The following is a 20,680-nucleotide window of genomic DNA, read 5'->3' as shown; positions in this document are numbered from 1 at the left end:
GGAAGACACAGTCTCCCTGCTGATGACCACAAACACACCCATTATAACTGACAGGTCATTTTCTCATGGGAGTCCATGGAGAGAAAGTTGCCCCCCTACCCCCCAAACCCCAATCAAACCGACAACGGCAGACTTCATTAACCGGCCAGGGGTCTACTCGGAGAGATAATAGACTCTAATTACCGCAACGGGCCGGTTCTCGGCGTGTGTTGGTGCGTGGTTGACCTCTCTTTCGGCATTGTGGTATTTGTGTCACACTGTAATTAATGGCAATCTTTGCAGAATTAACATTGTGGGAGAATGCGGAGAATATAAAAGAGCCACAAGGTCTTTGGTGATGTCACAAAAGAGGCCCGACAATACAACTTTAGGCCAAAAGTGTGGAGAAGAAACATTCGGAATGCCCCCTCGACCCGAGCCAATAATTCCACGTCACCTCACACCTCTTTCCTCCCTGGAAAATTTGCGTGGCACACAAAGTTCAAAGATTTGCGAGCCGAGAATTGTCGTGGAGCGGGCGGACTTAATCGAGATCCGACAGCGACATTATTCATACTCCCGGCGCGTCATTTCCCAAACTGTTATGAAGCTTTAAGGACTGGGAAAGGTTCCAAGTTCTTTTTTGCTCTTATGCTAAATCATGCCTGCGTGTCAGGACCTGCAATTGGGAATCTTTTATTGTCTTACCGCCGAATAGCGTGCCAGTCAAATAAAACTGCTTTATTACTATTTTTCAACTTGAGAAGTCGTGGAAGGAATATATCAAATGGCATAAAGAAATGGAAAGACACAAGCCGTAGTCTAAAAAAAAAGGCTGTCTTCATCGTCTGGAAAAATCCTAAAGACAAATCCATTGAGAATTCAATCACCAAGTGGAAAAATCAATGGTTTTTCTTTGGAGGTCAACTCAGGATTCAGACATACTTTATTCGGACGTCTGTTAAAATGAGTCATGTAACGTCTAACCAACGGAAAGGACATTTTGAAATGTCAAAGTAAGAGCTTATTTGATTTTGATGAAACTACCACAGTACAGTACTATCGTATAATATATTTTTCAGTGCTTTTTCAAGCTGATGTTCTAAACTTTGACAGTAAAGTCCAATTTGATCTAATTCAATCAAAGTGAGGAGACTTCAAGGACAAAAAAACAGACAAAAATGCACACAAAAACGGCCATTACGGCTTTTGATATTAAACGAGCACCTATATCAGCACTGCCTGAAACCGTGTGAGTTTTATTATGAATAAATAATAGTGATTACTAATAATATGGGGACATTGTCATTACATTTTGCAGTGAGCAGCTGTCGCCGACAGATTCTATGATGACAAACAGGTGATTGACAGAAACAGCTGCTGAGAAGATGGACAATAAGCACTGATTAGTAAACTAGACTTGCTCAGGTTAATCCGAATCATCTTATTGTTGTTTAACTCTATACGGACTTGACTTTCACTATAAAAGCTGAGTAAAGCACCATTACTTCTCCTCAGCTTGTCCCTTGATAGTCATTTTGCTGCTTTTGTCCCTCCCTGATGTCCTGTTGGATGCAGGTTAAAAAGAAGAAAAAAAACATCTGTAATATATGTCAAGAACAAGGCCACATTTCTCGAATGTTTCCCTCTTAAATAAACATTCCTATTCTCAACAGATGTATAATAAAATATGTACTCTTACCAAAAAATGGCCAGAAAATGAGACCACTTTTGAGCTTATAGGAGTTACACATTAGATAATGGCTAATCATAACAAAACTGTTAATGATGGTTGAAGCAAGAAAAGAAATTATAGAAAAAGTGGGATGACTGGACTCATTCAAGAGGTCACAAAGGTCATAACGTCTTCTTTTGCCTCATTTAACAAGGGGAGACATAACATCTGATATAATTTTCATTTAAAAATGTCCTTTTACAGCAAAAAGTTAAGAAAATCACAACCAAAATAGCTCTTCATTATATTGTATTGATTTTTTCCCCCAAACTTATTTAAATAAAGCCAAACATACTCAAATTCTAGTTTTCCACGTTAACTAGAAACACCCCCATCTCCTGTTAAACCTAATATATGCAATTGAATGGAGGCTGACTTAAATATACTTAAATGAACCATATTCAATGACAATTCACCGATACAAACCTATAAAACAATAAACAGTGCACTTAGTTTGGACTGAATCCCAAACAGTTTCTTAACTTTATGACCCCAACCGAAAATAATCGTCACACACGATTTCCCTCGCACCCAAAGCGCTCACCGGTCGATTAATTGCGGTTAAAAAACGAGCAAAGCTCACATCATCGTGCATTGTCAGCTTCATGGAAGTAATGAGATGAGTTCCGTCAGATTTGCTCGTTGGTGCGCCTCCCCTCGCTCCTCTGACAGTCGGATGGAGGCAGCGGAAAGTCTCTCAGTCGTGCTGTCCAAGTCGACCATGGGCACATTGCGCGTTCCACAGACACTCAGTGCGTCTTTCTTCCCGAGGCGAGTTGGCAGGAAGACAAATCGACAGATAGACACCTGTCCCGAATTCTTTTCTCCAGTTTAGATCGCCATGGATCGTTTTGTTGATGGATCATGTCTGCTCCCCCCTGTGAGTATCATTTTTAAGTGGCTATATTGGAAAATACACTCGATTTGTATACTTTTGCATCCATAAGATGTACTACTACTGATGTACTCTAAATCGCAGGTGACAGCCAATTGTGTTCTTTTCATTCATTATTTATCTGAAAGGTTTATTCTCACAAGGGTCGCTGGGGGTGCTGGAGCCTGTCCCAGCTGACTGGCATCCTGAATTGGTGGCTAGCCAATCGTAAGGCACGAGTAGATGGATAACTTTTCTCGCTGACAATCATATTTTTAGTCTTTGACCATGTTTTGGGAATATGAGAGAAAACTGAATTTCCCAGAGAAATCCCACACAAACTCAGAGAGACATTCAAAGTACACAGATCCACTTGGGATCGAACCTTCCACCCCAGAACTGCGAGACTCATGTGCTAACCACTTGGCTATATTTTAATATAAGAAACATTAACATACAACAGAGAATTTTTACAGCAATGTTCTCTACTTTATTCTTTTCATTTTAGCATGTCTTTTATAGCATTTATGGTTTATTATAACAATTTCACAGCTACTTATAATGAAATTCTAATTGTCTATTATTCTTTTTTTCTTTTAAATTTCTATTATTCCATAAGTGTTGATGATGCTGAATAAGAGTTCCCAATTAAACCTTTCAAAATGAAATGATGTCAAACATAGTAAAAAAAAATACAACAAAATTGAAAAAGAATCTAATTCTAATTTATTAGACAACATCAATTATTATTCTTGTATATTTTCCATCTGGCTGGGGTCCAATCTCCCATAAATAGCGAAAGCGTTGCACTATAGTCAAAGTATTCAACACTTGATGCTTGCCAGTTGTGAGATTAGAATTCCTCAAATGTTGGCAGAAGCTCTTTGGATGAGTGTGTGTAGAAAAGTATGTATAAATGTGTGTATTTGTGTGTGTATTTAGCAGTAATCCTTAAAGATAACCCACAGCTCATTAAACAGCTGCACAGTGTCAGTATTATTTAGCGATGGCCTAACAGAAAGTAAAGCGAAAACATTGCAATGTGCAGTTTTACGTGGACTGACAACGACATTGTAAATATTCGTGTTCACGCAGGCGACCATTTGCGCTTATCATTACTTTCATGTTTATTCTAGTCTGACACGTTTAGATTCGCATTTTAGACGAATCACAGTGGCGGATTTCTGTCTTTGAGCTTGTGACATTGAGCTGAAATCTCATTGGTTAAACTGGCTGACCTGGCTAAATTGGTATAAAAACCAGCACCCACAACGGACCTTGAGGATCGGTTTGCCCACCCGTGCGTGGTGGAAATAGCTCTTTATTCTTTCAAGGAATTAGATACAGATGTTTTGTCAATGTACCACACCTTCACACACACCCAAGATTTAACCTCCCACAGTCTGATGCCTTGGTGGGATTTTTTTTCTGGCCTGAGGGGTAGGAAGACTTCAGTTTAGAGACTGTACGCCTCACCTTGAAATAGTGGAATAACTTTAAATACTACTTTTGACAACCTCCTTTTGAGTTTGACTATCTGAAGGTTCGGACTAGGGTTCCATCGTGAAGTATTTTGCTTATAGCCTTGAGGATGTGGTAGTAAAGACATTCCGCTTCAGTTTTCTGGCAACTCTTCTAAGTCTCCTTTATTCAAACGCGTTTTCTTAACTTTTGGGGATGACCCCATTGCTTCAAACTCTTGCACACTCATTCTTATCTGCATTCGTCATCCCACGCTGCTCCCATCGATTCATTTTCCGGATGTCTAATGACTTTCCCTTAGATTCTTTCTATGTTCCACGTGATAATATTTCAAGATTGTTATTATTAAATTGTCTTTTACGGAAGGCGCCATCCTGTATGGTTTTTTAATCAAGATCAATCTGGGTTCGTTTTCCTGATTGACATTGCATAAACGACACTTACGGAGAAAAGGGAAATTTCCATGGACTTTAAACCACATGCCATCGGTTGGATCCATCCGTAGCCATACATATTTCACGATATTATTGACTGTGCGTGGCGTGTAGTGCATTCACAGATGCAGGCTTGTCTCTCTTTCCAAAAGATGACACGCGTTAGAACTTAAGAAATGAACCTGATCAAGCTACTACATGTCGTGCGCGTGCAATGGATTTGATCCCACACGTCTGGAAGCGTTGACAGGATTTTTAGTATTCAAAAGTGGCATGTGCTCTGAGGTGAACTGAAGAAGATCGGCCATGAACCAGGTTCGAGCGCCACGTTTATTCATTTCAGTTTAAGCGGAAAATTAGAAAGTGAGTCATATGAATCAGGTGAAGCAGAGGTGAGTAATACTGCATTACATTTCATTTTTTTGCATGCACTCTGAGGGAAATGTCCTTTCTTGGAATAGTTATACTTTTTTTACTTGAGTAGATTTGGAGTGATACTTTTACTCCACTATTTTAGGATACACTGGATTGGTTACATTCTTCCTCTTTATCCCATATATCCCATTTTACTTAATGGCTTCCGAAAGTGAAACTAGTATTTTCACCTCCTAACCACTCCCCTTCATTCCTACAAACTAGGGACCCCAGAGGCCAGGGCTGGGGTTAGATCGGACCCCTAAAACCCCCCTAAAAAATCCGCCCCTGGCCAAAAGCAACATTATAGGCCCGTGAGATGACGCTAGGTTAATAAATTTCGCCTTTATTTTTGTCTTTCGGAGGAAACAGTACAAAAAAAGCCGGATATATTGTTATATTTTTATTATTAAACCCGGAGATCCCACTTCGCAGCAGTTTTTCTTCACTACGAGACTTTAACGCCAACATTTTACATTTCCCCTCTTTCTCCAAATAAAGTGGTTTAGAATAACGCTCCATTTGTCTCCCAAAATAGTGGTAATAAACCCAGCTGACCCTGTTTTACCTGCTATTACCTCGCCTCTTCTCCACATGCTGCACCACCGTAGGAGCCATCTTTTCCGCCTCCCCGCTTGTTATTAATGTCACATTGGCTTTAAAGCACAGGGAAAGAAAAACATACACGTACATGCGTGTGTAAATACACAGTAGAGAACATCTGTGATCCATATGTCAAGGTGGGCTTCCTGAGATGCATGTCCTATTTGTACAAGCTCCTGCTTTTTTTGTGTAGTAAAACGTGGTTTATTTATCTTTGAACGTGTTTGTTGAACAGATTATCAGAGGTCAAATCCCTGACGTCTGATTATCTTCCATCCATGACAAAATCTGTCATTAGAGTCATTCTGGTTCTACGCTAGAAATAGGGGAGCTGAATCTCAGCTTTCATCCATTCATCCTTTTAAAATTGCTTTTTAAAGGCTAATATACATTGTTTTCTTATAAGGTGTCTTATTATGTGCATTTCAAGCATCTCCAATAAGACTGAGATGAGCAGATATGTTTTATTTGAATAGATGTGCACTTTTTATGACCTTTTTTTGACATAATGTGTCTGTTGGCACCCTCACAGTCTTTATGAAAACAAGTCAAAACCAAGGCTTACATCATTCATCACAAGGTCTCGCCTACTAAAATCTGTTTAGTTTTTTGAGGGTTCATCGTATTTCTTATGGGCTCATTTCAAATTCTTAAGTAGTTTTGTCATATTTCAATATTAGGGTAATATGTTAGTATTTTGAGAAGTGATCCACGTGAGTACTTTAAGGATGCTGTCATGTGACCTTAAGCTAACTTTTCTATTGCCTTTTTTTCACTTACCTACTTTATATTAAAACTCTCTTATTTTTTTAACTGATTGTCCAATCCCTAATAATTTAAACTGCTAAGTGATGTCATATTTTCCTGGTTGTCATACACAGAAATACTGTAATTCCCCATAGTAGTCTTTCTAAAATATCTTGCCTCTTACACATTGGTGTAGGCTCCCACTACATGTGAAAATATGCCAATCTAAATCCCACTTTCATTTTATTTTTACCGCAACCACTGCTTTTCCACCTGTATCAATAACCGAAATATGTCCATTCATAATCTCCACAGTTACCCTCGTAAAGTCGACCAAATAAAGCTTTAATTCCACAGAGAACTCATGTTATGTTGCCATCTCACACTACAGTATTATTCTGACCTCAAGTTCTTCTCTTTTACGTTAAAACAAGCAATCGTACGCACGCACGCCTAAAAAAACTAAAATTAGTACGCTTCACATTGACAGACACTGCCAAGAAGTTAATATTAAAATAATCTTTTCCTTTCCTTTAGGAGCTGTCTGTAATTTTGCAAAAAGCCATAGACAATAATTGTCAATGAGCTTCTTGGTGACAGCATGTTGGGGTACAATCATGGCACAATCGCCCAATCAGACCCCAGCGTCACTTCTATGGTGGAAAATGGCGAAAAGTCCCACATCAGGACCTTTTTTAATGCCACGTACGCATACCTACATGGGATGGTATGCACAAGATGGCCGAGGGTGAACCCACGGAGCTTCTCCAAAGCCCGAGCGGTGGTCTTCCTGTTAGGCCTGACTCTGACTTTCCTCATCACGGCGTCCTACATTCTGGCGTGGGACAAGAGAGGACTCCTGCTGACTCCTTCACCCTATTACCTTAAAGCTGGCAATGCCTCCGCCAATGCCACAGCAGCTTTGGCATTGGGTATTTCTTTGAAGAGGACGTGCTTAAACGTGACACAATTGGTGAGGGAAATTCGATTGAAACTGGAATACCCGCCAAGAAGGGTTCCTGATGAGAAGGATATCATCAGGACGGACTCTCATGTGAGTACTCTGTCAGACAATATCCTAAATTTCCCATTATCACGAATATTAAATGATAGAATCTTGTCAGAGACTTTAAAAACAAATCATTGAGACTCACAAAGATCTGTAACTGTTGTGCGATAAAATCATTTATTGGAACAGTTTGCCTCTGCATAGTTGAAACCCATGGTAAGAATCCCAGCAGGGAGTGAATGACAGCGGATTGTCTGTGTTGTGCGATTGGTAGAAAGTGTGTCAGAAGAGTAACTAAGTCCTGAAAATCATGACCACAGGAAATTTTTAGCATACCTAACATCATCAATGGCGGCCATTAAGTTGGTTTATTAGCCAAAAATAAACTGGCACACCCACGTGAGATTCAGTTGGCACAAATATGGCATCTAAACCAATCAGAGTGTTACATCCCTTTAAAATAGGGGGAGGAAAACAAATGTTTTTATGCTCCTCAGAATATTCAAAATGTCAAACAAGCACTTCTTCTTCCATCTCCAGTTGTTCTCGACAATCCCTCGCCAATTCCTCCCGAACATCAAGAGCCCTTGCTGGTACGAGGACTTCCCCGCAGAAAAAAGTCGAGATCCATACGGAGGCAACCGCTACACGGTGCGCTCCAAGGCCTTCAAGGGCGTCTGCGACCGCCTGACGCACGCCTTGCGACGACGCCCGCTTCGGCGTCAAGACGGGAAGATGTCGCGCCTTCGGTGCCTGCCATACTTCTACATCATCGGGCAGCCCAAGTGCGGCACCACAGACTTGTTCCACAGGTTGCTGCAGCATCCCGACGTCAAGTTCAACACCATGAAGGAGCCGCACTGGTGGACGAGGAAACGTTTTGGTGAGGCTTATAACTTTGATGTGAAAGATGGCGGTTGGAAATGTGTGTATTGCCATTCCAGGATACATCCGTTTCAAAGATGGATTCCAGGAGATTTATTCCTTGGAAGATTACCTGGATCTGTTTGACCTGGCTGCGTATAACATTCAAGGATCGAGCATTGGAAAATCCCGTAAAGACCAACAACATGTCGCCAAGTTCATAACAGGTGAATATGTGTGAAATTGTATGTGTTAAGGTGATTGACTTTTTGCATACTGAACTGTTCTCTCAAGTTAAACTCACTCTTCTTGGTTAGTTTTATGTGCATGTGTGTGTGTGTATTCCCATTGAGAGGTTCAGATGCAAACAGATGGAAATGCAATCATATCAAATGCTGAATTTCTTGAGGTTACAGTGGAATAACTCACATTTACACAATGTTCCACGTATGTCCAAAATGTCACATTTAATCCAAGCTGTCCAATTTGTGACCTAATACGTTTATTTTAGGTGGTGGGTTTTGGAACACATTACATTCACCATAATTTGAATGGGGGAGGATTATTTAAGAGTTTTGATTGGCTTAAATTGTTTTGGAAGGATCTAAACAGGTACAAGCAATAATATAATTTAATAATCCACAAATCCACTCAATGTATTCTGAAGGTGAAGCCAGCGCATCCACTATGTGGGACAACCATGCATGGAGCTATCTCCATGGCGACCAGGAGGAGGCAGAGCCACCCTTCTTGGCCCAGGACTTCATTCACACAGTGCAGCCCAAAGCCAAAATCATCATCATGCTCCGAGAACCAGCAGAAAGGCAACGATGACCACGATGACGGCGCCTCTTGTCGCTTTGGCACGCTTCTCATTCTCCCGCTGCTCTTTCCAGGCTGTACTCGGACTACTTGTACTTCAAGACGGCCAACAAGTCCACAGAGGACTTCCATCAGAAGGTGTTGGAGTCCATGCAGGCCTTCCAGTCGTGCCTATCAGCGAGGTCGCTTCGATCCTGCGTGTACAGCACCAGCCTCGCCAACAGCATGCCGGTCAGATGTCATTTTTGTCATTCTCAAGTGTCGGCTTGTGTAATCGGCATCATCAGAAATGACATTGATGCAGTGATAAGAGAATTTTAATTCCTAGCTAAATATGTATATATCTTTATTTAAATGGTCTACATTTTGGAAAAAGTAAAATTCTCACTTGAGTTCTATGATGTGGCTCCCCCTGGCGTTTCTTAATCCTCAATGAAATCTTTACTCTAGTTTTTAGTATTCCCCAAATTGGTGCTGGTATTTTCTAAACCAATATCACAACTAAAACCCTTCAATGCAAATAATAACACCAATTTTCACTCAGGTCAGACTAAATCTGGGCATGTATATCGTCTTTCTCCTGGACTGGTTAACCGTCTTCCAGAGAGAGCAAATTCTGGTTCTACGACTAGAAGACTACGCCACCAACCTTCGGGAGACCGTACAGAAAGTATTCGACTTTCTGAATGTTGGTAAGTCACCAAAATTCTTCCAAATTAAAACATGCTAGCTCACTCCGTACGAAATTTCCGTCGTAGGTCCTTTATCCGAACAGGCGGCGGCGACACTGACCAAGGGGCCCATGTCCAACACCCGGCGTGCAGTGGACAGAATCCTGGGACCCATGTTGCCTTCTACTCAGAAACTCTTGTGGGAATTTCACCGACCGTTCAACCGTAAATTGTCCACTGTGCTGAACGAGCGGTCCTTCCTGTGGAACGACATGTCAATTCCTGCTTCTTGAACGAAAAAAAAGACACTACGGGTGAACATATGTGTGCATTTTTGTATGTTATGCTATTTATTTCTTTTGTCTTTAACCATGCTTGAAGGGGAGTTCAAGTCCCAAGTCCAAGTTTGTTTTATTTTCAACAATTTGTATGTGGAATCCGTGGAAAGCAAAATATACATAAGTAGAGTACTACATCATTATTTGTTGTACTTTTTGGGGGAAAACCAAATTGAAATACTTCTATTTTGTCTCACAGAGCTTGTCATGTTGCCAAAGATTGCTTTTTATTGTTCATTTGAAATAAAATGTCAGCTATATTGATTAAAATTTCAAACCTTGCATCCTAACAATGGTAAAAATCCCAAATCACAGTTCAGTCTACCAAAGAGATCCTGAACGTTGTATCATTGGGAAATGATACATTAAGCACAATTAAATCCAAAGGGGTTGGATAGAGGGCAGCAGGGGATTTAAAAGGGATCGCAGTCAGTCAGAAAGTACACAAGAGGAATTTCCCATTGATCCAATCTGATGCAATCAGCTGGGCCATGAAAATCGTGCATGCAGAGAAAGTTATGCAACTGAATATATTTCATATTCTCTTGTGGGCTTATTTCAATGATATTTTCATTCTTTTGCCGCAGGCCCATAAAAACTAGGCAGGTTGGGACACCCCTCGTTTAGACCCTCATTAACTCTAACGTTTTCCCTTCAGCCATCTTCACCAAAATTGCAAGAAACATACAAGAACCAAAGTTTCAAACTAATCATTCATATTGATTGATTTGTTTTGATAGGCAACAACACATATTAATGAAGATATTTATATATATGTAATGAATATATATAAGTAAATATGTAAAATTGTGTGCTAATTTACATCTTTAGTCCTTTGTGTGTGGTACAAGATAAACGATGACACACACAAAAACACACACAAAAACACACACAGCACAATTTTAAACATCGCCGTGATCTCATTTTTTTACATCTAAAAATGATTGGCCAAGAGGTTTAACTGCTTAAATAACTAATAAAAATGTTATTTTCATTATTTTGTGGGAAACTATCAACCATGACCTTTTAAGGGCACAGCTCTGGCCACTCAAGTCATAAATATCAGGCAGTACAACATTTAAAATGGTGAAGAAAGTATACAATTTGACTTTATATTGAAAATGTAGTTGTTATTTGCATGTAAACATCCAAAAGGCTTTGAATTCTCTTTTGTTTTTCCAACCGTTTTGGCGAACAGATTTAAGTAGGCGGTACTACAAAGGACTAAAATGATCTGGTACACACATGTATACACACACCGCCTCACACCCCCCACGCACACTTGTATCATCTGTCTCTTAATGAGTGTGAAATGTGAGCAGTGGACCAATGGAAGAAAGCTGGCTGATTCACAGCAGGTGATGATGTTATTTTTCTTCTGCCTCCATGAACCGCCGTCATTATTCCTTCTTTCTATTTCCTACTCTGGCCTCAGACAAAACCATCACTCACACAAAAAAAGGTCTCCACACCTTAAACCTGGCTTTCCTATTATTTAAACCCCCCCAAAAAATGAGTCAAAAGATCATTTTTTAAAACCTTTTCCACAATGAAGTGTGCACAACCATTTACAACTTTCCCATCATTCCTTGTTAATTCCTCACATTGTTATTTCTGGCTACTTATTGATGTCTTTTATGTGCTGGCTATTCAACGGGCTGAAGACGTTGAAAGCCCTTCTTGTGATGAGCTATTCTTTCCTCTGAATGCGGTTTTGCTGGCTCGATTTCTGCTTTAACCTCCTCATTCACTGGCGAGGTGTCTTCTAATCAAACGTCCTGATGGATTTTTTTGCTAAGCTGAGAGCCCTTTAGCCGACTGAAACAATATCCGAGTGCTTTGGTTTTGTTGTCATAGATTCCCAATCCTTCACTGATGGCACCCTGATAATCGACTCATGTCGTATTGCCGCCTTGTGTGTGTGTGTGTGTCACATTCTCCTGTGTCACAATGTAGTTGATTGTGCCGCTATTTGGGATAGTATTCTGTCTTTTTGGTGGAATCCCTTCATAAAATGATCATTTGAGAACATGGGCATGAGTTAATACCTTATGAAGATATAGTTTTTATGTTATTGGGGTATAGTACTATAATTTAGAGGGAGGCCAGGGGGATTATGTCAAAATAATTCTTGTTTGTGGGCAAAATTCATGGCAATTTTCCTCCCACATGGGCTAGTTTTGGTCAATTAATTTAGCTGATTGTCTACAATTGATGGCGCTCAAGGTCCAGTCCATTTTGTTAAAAAGGATTGGACATCTAGAACTGTCCATGGTATTGAAATATGAACATTGACAGCTTTCCATTCAAGTTTAAATACATTGGAAAGCTGTCATTGTCAATGGAAGCCAAAGAGTTGATTATTGTGTCTATATTTATATGCAAACTTTCAAATTATGCACACAAAGGTTGTTGGAGGGTGCTGGAGCCTATCCCAGCCAACCACTGGCAGCAGGCATCACAGAATCGAACCCGGACTACCCTAAAGTCAGGCGGAAAAACCACTGCACCGTTTCTATATAAAAGAGTGTCTCAATTATCTGCAGCCTTCCCTCTCTCTTTTAGACACCTTTTTTATCTCACAGCTTTTGACAGAAAAGTAATGGAAAAGGTGGACATAACGTCACAGCGCATGTCACCAGGCCTACTTTTCATTTGAAAGTCGAAGACAGTCCGCATTGAAGGCTATTTAGACCGGAGTAAAGGGAAAAAGCTCGTCCTTTGATTCGGTATCAGAGGGAGTGAGAAGTCAGGCATGCATGAGCTACTCTATTAATGAGGGCGGGGGTGGCTCTGAATCTAGTCCTTGTGTAAACCAGACTGGCCAGGGAGCGTGGACAGCATGCTAATTGCATGTCGGTAGCCACATTTCTTAACACTGGAGGGTATATAAACCCCAAGAAATATGAAGTATTGCATTAATTAGTCAAGGGATATTAGCTGATCGCAGTTAGCCGGGATTCAAGCACCTTCTGACTCACCAGTGTGGGTTAAAGACGCCCCGTTGAAGAACACTGCAGTTTCTGTTGGTTTTATTCTAAGGAGGCATCACATGATTTTCAAGTGAGGAGCTTGATTGGATACGTAATGAGGGATAGCTGTAAATAACGTTAAGGCCTTAGTACACCTTAATTTGAGAGCTAGAAGCTCTCCAATGGTGACAATAGGATAAAATGATTGAATTAAGGATAATGAGATATTAATTAAGATAGGAAATGTAAAAATAAAACCATGAAATGTCTATAGGGGTAATAAAACCCATCCCATCCCTTCAAAAAAATCTAAGCGCCAGAAGTGAAAACAAGCAGAGCATTCCAGTACAAAAATAGAAAATCCGTTCTGATTCTTGTTATTATGAGTCGTGATGCCTGTCTGGCAGAAAGTAGGAGGAGTGGGCCGGGGGGCACCCGTTGGGAATTCTGTGATATTTGACTCCGAGGTTCTCACGACTTGTGAGCCACTCTGACGTTACGTTATTGGGAATGTCTTATGTGGAGTGTGCAGCTAATCTGCCATTTTTTTGTGTACTGCTTCTTCATATTAAAGCCACAGGGGAGATGACTGTAGGTTTTTTATTGGGTATTTTATTTTTTAGAATAAACACTCATCTCGGAAAGTTTCACTTCAAGGTTTGTGGTCTAAATTTCATTTGAAAGTACTTTTCCAAACAGAGCTATTGTAAGCAATGAGAAAACACCTGAAAAATACTCCTACTTAAAAAAGTAATTTCTACCATGGCCAGGCTATATGCCAAAACATGCTGTGAACCTATTTTCCATTCAAATTAGTCACTTTGAATGTACGATTATTGCAAAAAAATGTATCTTCAGACCTTTTTTCCTCCAAAATGTTAATTTTCTCAAATTTTTAGGATCGAAATGTCAGGATTTTGCACATTTTAACCAAATTCCAAGCAATTTTGCACATTTTAACCAAATTCCAAACAACTTTTGCCATTTTGCAAAGCTCGTAGAATGTCCAATATCAGTCATTATGTCAAAAATGTATTGACAATATAGAATAATAAACAAACCCAATGTAAGCAGAAACCAGATAACTTGGAGAACAAGACTCAGACTATAATCACACAATCTCGAGTTCAGTGGAGTGCATTTAAATGTGAAAATATCACTGTGACTTTATCTCCAAGAAAGAAAGAACCTCATAGAATGATTACGAGTGGGAAGGTGTTGAGGCTGCTTTGGATTGTTTATTTCTCTCTTTTTCACAGAGCACAATCAAGAACGCTTGAGCTCAACAGAGTCCTTTTTATTAAAGGTCTTTGTTCCACTGGCACATCAGCAGCAGGAGCTGAGACAGTGGGTGGAAACCACTTTTATTTATTCCCTTTCTTTCATAATCAGTGTAGGAGAGACTATGGTGTTATTTGCAAAATTTGCCAATGTGAACAAAAATTTGTGTCCAGGCCAAAAGTAAATGAGTAAACCTTTCATTTTGTGTCCAGGATTTAGACATAATACATCTTTAAGTACAATTTAAAGTGAATTGTACACATTTAATTTGCATTGCACATACTTTATTGACACAAAAAGACTAAACATTACACATGTTGATAAAAAAATAAATAAATGGATGCCACTGAAACTCCTATTGGTCAACATCCCAATTGATCATAGTATCATAAATTCCTCACAAGTCACGAGGTAGAATGTCAGATGAATCGTTGCTACACGTAACCCTGTTTTACCCGATGCAACGTCACATTAAAACGATTCACCACGCGCTTACAAACAAACGTGTGTCCATATCACACAAATACCCAAACGTTTACAAAAGACTTTTTGATTAATTGAGAGAGTTCATTGTCTGAAAGGCACTTTACATATCATGCCAGACAGCTCCATCATGATAAAATGGACCTGCATCATTTACTGCTATGTGTACACGTGTGCTATATTATCGGCTTTTACATTATCCCCTGAATACATAGTACGGCTAATCCGGCCAAAGGGATTTTCAATGATGTTATGATTCAATTTTAATCATGGCACCTCGTTGGGAAGCTGTGACTAACTTGGGAGATAATGTAGTCCTCAACGTAGTCAGAAAGTAAGGAGAGATTTGTTTTGGTTTGCCTCAACCAACTTATTGTAGCAAATAACTATATGGAGTATTTGGCATTATTCACTGGATATCTTCAATAAATATTGTCAGAGTTTACGTTTTGAACAAATTAACTGATTGATGCTTTGTTGTATTTTAAATAGTACATAAGTGGCCATTTTGGCTGACTGTACTCAGATTATTTTGGCTTATAGTATGTCATTTGATACCCTACTTTATCATATGGCCCAATAAAAAAATTGAATTGCACCTTTCCAAAAAGACAATGCTCTCCTGAGTGTTTTTTTTCTTAGGTAAAACATGACATCTAAAAAATACCTTCTGGAATTTTCCCCTATTTTCCTCTAGTTATGATGATGAGTGTGAACGTTTACTAAGCTGCCACACCGGCAGAAATATCACCAAATTTTCCTTGAAAAAAAAACAAGACATTTTCCAGTAGGGAGAAATACACAATCTCTGCTTCAGTGGCCAAGAGATGGCTTTCCGCCGAGCCCATGGACATGCTCATTAGTAGTAGCGTTGTTAGTATTCTGGCTGTTCGGGTTCCTCCTAGCGTTCGCCTTTAACGCGGGGGAGAAGGAGTCCCGCCGGCTCCTGACGAAGATTTTGCGAGCCAGTAGGCCGCAGGTTTTTCTATACTGGTGCCGTAGAAGCGAGTAGACAAATGGATCGCTGGCTGCTTTGCTGTACACCAAACATTTGGAAAACATCCCCCAATGAGCATTGATGTGGTCCGGGGAGAACAACTCTACCATTCTACCTCGAATTGAGGGAGAAAAAAAGTCAAATGTAATGAGGAGTACAGATATAGTGAATAAAAAAATCATGAATTATTGGTGTAGTTTGATAAACAGGTGTAATTAGAAGGCAAGATTGAAATGAGCCTCCCTGCAGTGAATATTTTATTGAAATGTCACAACAATACATTGAAATGTCAACACGTTACTGTTGTCATGCAGCAGATTGCGTTGAAGGGAGAGGAACAAGCAAACGTATTGTTTGTTGGCTAATCTGGCCTCTCAATTACACGCATTTCTTTCATTCTGCCAAAACAGCTATTTCCATCCCGCACCAAGCTAACAGCTTGTGACAGTTTGTCAGCACTAATGCGCGCAGACAAACTCTAATGAGAGCCGTCGATTGAGGAGACGGTGTCGGACTCTCATCTTCACGGCGAGGATTAAGCGTGCCGACGCGATCGATGGATGGGGACGGTGAAATCTTATTGTCGGGAGATTTGCGATGGAGTATCAGCACAATAAGAAGGAGAGTACCACAAATTGAATTCAAGGACATGCGTGAACTTCATTCTAATGGGCGTAAATAGGTATTGTCATAATAAAGTGATAATCAATTGTTATGAATTCTAAAAAACAGTTCCACATTGGAGTAATTTGTCAATTTCTTTCTATTTATTTTATATATTAAGTTTTTTTAAGGAAATTTGACAAAATGTACACATCTATGTATATTATCTTACTGATCTTACGATATAATTTGGAAAAATACTTTTTAAATGTGTAATTGCTTCATTTATTCTGTATATTGTCCTCATTTATCAACAATTTATCATTTTGTTATGCAAAATGTACAGAAAATAGTTGTATGTGTATATTGGAATATCTGAAAGAGCCGAATTACTTAAGGATTTTAATAAACTGGTCATATTGGTTGGTTTTATGTTGTACCAATACATGATTACAATGAGTTGAGTCAAAATAACACTAATAATTATTCCAATGAAAAGCACTGCTAAATAAATATTCAAATGTTGGAACCTTTTGAGTCAAAGGTCATGTGAATACCTTTGTATTATTCATCCGTCTCTCTGATTAATGATTTTTTAAGGGAAAATGATGATGAGATATTGTCATGGAGATAAGAATAGCCCTCACCTGGTAACGACGTAGGGAGTGAAGCAAATGACAAACGTGCCGATGAACGTGCTGATCTTGTTGATGGACCGTTGCCTCCTTTGTTTTTGCTCGTCCAGACATTTCTGACGAACACTGCAGGGATAAACACAAAATCATGAAGTATCATTTTCCCAATAAATACTGCTGAGATGCTCAATAGGAAAATTTAATTCTCTCATCACAGCATCCTAATTTGTTTTTCCTCAAACATTATTACCCCAACATTCTTATTAATGTATATTATATGTCTATTGCTCTCTTTAGGCTGTTATGTAAACATCATATTAGTTTCCCTTTGCCAATATTCTTAGTATTTTATTGTGGTGCAATATGTATAAGATGTTGTTTAATTTGTATTCCTTGCAAACATTTTTTAAGTAACACATTAAAAAATACAGCACTCACAATATAAATGTTATGATTTTCTTTCTTCTGATGTTAACATTTTTGCTTTGGCAAAGTACATCTTTTATTTATTAATACATTTCTTTATTTATTTATTTTCCACATCCTGTTTGTTGCACCTGATGTTCATTTATGAAGGAAAACTTTAAACAATCACAACGTGCTTATTTGATTGTCACTATTGTTGCTTTTAGTTATAATTACAGCAATTTATGACGTTTTGCTCGAATTTTATTCCTGATCTCAAATCCTATAATGACTTTATTGCATGATTAGGTGGAGCACTTTCCCGGACTCTGAAAATTTGAGCGTGCAAACATTTAGACTCCCCATGTGACCATCGTGGATGAGTACGGTAAGAAATACAATACAACAATCATATAAGAAGACTCGTTATTCAATTTCATATCAATATCTAACAGTTGTCTCTTATTTAGGAGCAAGATGTGCGTTTATGTTGATGTTGATGTTGCAAGTTATGGTCATCGATTCGACTTGTGCACAGCTTTGGTAAGTACGTTATTTGGCTAAACTATGTCTTATTCGAGGATGCATGGAGTTGCAGAAGTGTTCAATGTTGTTGCAGACCCTGCAATAACACGATCGAGTGGTTAAACGATCGATCTTTTGTAAATATTGTGCTAAGTAGCAGTTAGCACCAGACTAGTGCTGGTCGCGAGTGGATAATCGCGATTCGATCACATACCGTTGATGTACGATTTACTGTAGGTATGCATTCTAAAAAAGTGGTTCTTAACCTTGTTGGAGATACCAAACACCACCAGTTTTATGTGCACATTATGTATTTATATGTGTGTATATGTGTGTATATGTGTGTATATGTGTGTATATGTGTATATGTGTGTGGATGTGTGTATATATGTGCATGTGTATGCATATGTATGTGTGTATATATGTATGTGTATATATATATGTATATAATATGTATGTATATATATATGCATATGAATGTGTATATATGCATATGTATAGGTGTGTATTTTTGTGATTGACATTGTTTTGCCTGTATTGTACAGTACATGGTGAAAATAAGCCCCATAAATGGCTTTCCGTTTATATTTGAACACAATCGTGTCAATTTTGAAAATGCACTCAGGTCCTTTATTTCGTATTCCCATTTAAGTGGTCACATTTTCCGATTTGCACGCTCTTTACCTGGGGTGAATGTCCACCAGCAGCAGCAACGTCTGCATGGTGATCACGTCGATGCGCTTACAATGAAGCCTGGCCACTCGTAGTACTTTCAAGTAGGTCACGCACATGGCCACCAGAGCCAGCAGGAAGCTAAGAGCGTGCAGGGCCACCGTGAAGACCGTATAGTGCAGCCCGCCCCCCTTGGCTTTGTTGCCGCGCAGGGTGCAGGACGCGTACAGGTGGTGGTAGCCCACCCAGGAACGGCAGGAGGCGGCGGCCGAGAAGCAGAGCGAGTGCGCCCAGGTGTAGCCCAGCGCCGCCACCGCGTCCCGATGCCGCACCTTGGAGTGGTAGCTCAGGGGAAAGACCACCGCCACCCATCGGTCGATGCTGAGCGCCGCCATGGTCAGCATGGAGTTGGTGGTCAGGAAGGTGTCCAGGAATCCCACCGTCTGGCACAAAACCCCGGCACGGTGCTGCTGCAGCTGCCTATCCGTGGCCAGCAGCCCCGCCAGAGTGAGCGGCATGTTGGAGACGCTCTGCAACAGGTTGCAAAAAGTCAAGTTGAGGATGAAGAGCGCGGGGGCGTGTTTGCGGATCTCCGGGTTGTTGACAAAGCAGATCAGCACCAGAAGGTTGGACAGCAACGACACGGCGATGATGGCCAGCAGCAAGGCGACGCACGCCACATCCGCCGCGTGCATGGTGTCGCCGCCTCTCCTCAGACGGCCACGCTTTACTCAAACGCAGCCATAATCCGCTGCGCCGCGCTCCGGGGTTCCCATCGATTCACTTCTCGCATGGTGAACTCCCAAAGAAGGAGCTGTGGTATCTCTGGCTATCCAGGATTGGACCGGATCCCGCTGGCTGGTGCGCAAATACGCATCGACGCAAAAAAGGCGATGAAGAAAAGTCCTCCAAGCTGAATCTAGCAGAGAGTGTGTGAGCGTGTGTCAGCAGACTCTTCTTCTTCTTTGCCTATACGAACGAGTGCATCACAGAACGGAGCATCCCCTTGTATTTAAAAATAGACCCATTTGCCTGGGAAAATTTAGCAGCAGACACATGATTGCGTGGCTGAGCGCTGATGTCACTTATAACGTCACTCCATCGCCAATCCGATAGTGATCAAATGAGATATACTTTTGACATTTTTTCTGGTTTTATTATAGTACTTTTTCCTCTCCTTTCCTTACCTCTCGCTGTCTTTCTTTAAACTCAAGGCTACCACTGATAGCGAAAGACAAATGGAGAGGATGTGGTACTGAAACATGATCAATCCCTGCTTGAATTTGTATATTATATCTATATTGCTCTCTTTTAAGCTATTATGAAAACATTATTTTAGTTTCCTTTTGACACTACTTCTTAGTATTTACCTGTGGAACAATATGCACAAGTTGTGGTTTAATTTTTATTCCTCTATTCCAAAAGATACACTTGAATCCCGGTTAGCTTAGTTGCTTAGTTGGTGTGTTTTCATCAGATGGTGAGGTAAAATCATTGTGATAGCTTGTGTGGATGTTTGCCAGCAACACCCCTGCACATGTGGCCATGGCGACCAACTTGATGTCAGCTCTTTCATCCTGCAAAGGACTCACACGGCGCCTACGATTAAATGCTCACACAGTCTTACAATTGCTGGAAAGGAGCTTGAAAACAAAGCCCAAATTAGACATTTTATCTCCAGAATTGAGCCAGTTGGCAAGATACACCTTGAATTGGTTGCCAGACAATTGCAGTTTTAAGTAAAACTACACTGGTCATAGTTTTTTCATGATTAGATTTCAATGTGCTGAGAGATAATTTAAATATTTTAATTTGATTCAGCAGTATTTTTCGTAGTGGACACGGGTGATTCATTGAGGATTTATCTGGAAGGCACCTTCACGTTTCCAATGATACTAATTAGTATGCGCTTCATCATCTCTATTACAATTTCTCCTTCTGAAAAGACCCAAATAAAAATTCTCCTCTAGGAAGGAAAGAGGACATGTTAGTCAATGAAACATCTTCATATGCGCTCCCAAAACAAACGCATTAGCAGAGAGCCAGCGACCGTGGATGACTCACGCCCATGGCGCAATGAAAACACGCCTGGCTGCAGACCCAACTGGCTGTCGTCTCTTATTATCATTTTTTTT

At 40.1% G+C, this 20,680-nt stretch overlaps 2 protein-coding genes across 3 annotated transcripts; one reads left to right on the top strand and one right to left on the bottom strand.

Moving 5' to 3' along the window:
- The first annotated feature begins 2,338 nt into the window (after window positions 1-2,338).
- Window positions 2,339-10,232, top strand: LOC144205454 (carbohydrate sulfotransferase 15-like). Of its 2 annotated transcripts, none has more exons than XM_077729834.1 (8): window positions 2,339-2,594; window positions 6,806-7,322; window positions 7,818-8,160; window positions 8,222-8,368; window positions 8,809-8,965; window positions 9,038-9,194; window positions 9,508-9,655; window positions 9,722-10,232. In XM_077729834.1, the coding sequence occupies exons 2-8, from the start codon at window positions 6,870-6,872 to the stop codon at window positions 9,925-9,927; spliced, it is 1,611 nt and encodes a 536-aa protein (XP_077585960.1). In that variant the 5' UTR covers window positions 2,339-2,594; window positions 6,806-6,869; the 3' UTR covers window positions 9,928-10,232. The 2 variants fall into 2 exon arrangements, with proteins under 2 accessions (XP_077585960.1, XP_077585961.1); XM_077729835.1 differs by lacking the exon at window positions 2,339-2,594 and adding an exon at window positions 4,777-4,896.
- A 4,930-nt stretch (window positions 10,233-15,162) lies between these two features.
- On the bottom strand, window positions 15,163-19,561 carry LOC144205444 (G-protein coupled receptor 26-like). The gene is made up of 3 exons (XM_077729823.1): window positions 18,558-19,561; window positions 16,956-17,069; window positions 15,163-15,816 (listed from the first exon to the last, which is right to left on the bottom strand). The coding sequence occupies exons 1-3, from the start codon at window positions 19,238-19,240 to the stop codon at window positions 15,522-15,524; spliced, it is 1,092 nt and encodes a 363-aa protein (XP_077585949.1). The 5' UTR covers window positions 19,241-19,561; the 3' UTR covers window positions 15,163-15,521.
- Window positions 19,562-20,680: the final 1,119 nt, after the last annotated feature.

This window comes from Stigmatopora nigra, chromosome 12 (genome assembly GCF_051989575.1).
Source record: "Stigmatopora nigra isolate UIUO_SnigA chromosome 12, RoL_Snig_1.1, whole genome shotgun sequence".
Classification (NCBI taxonomy): Eukaryota; Metazoa; Chordata; class Actinopteri; order Syngnathiformes; family Syngnathidae; genus Stigmatopora; species Stigmatopora nigra.
Note: the sequence above shows the minus strand (reverse complement) of the source record. Positions and strands in the feature narration are given on the sequence as shown.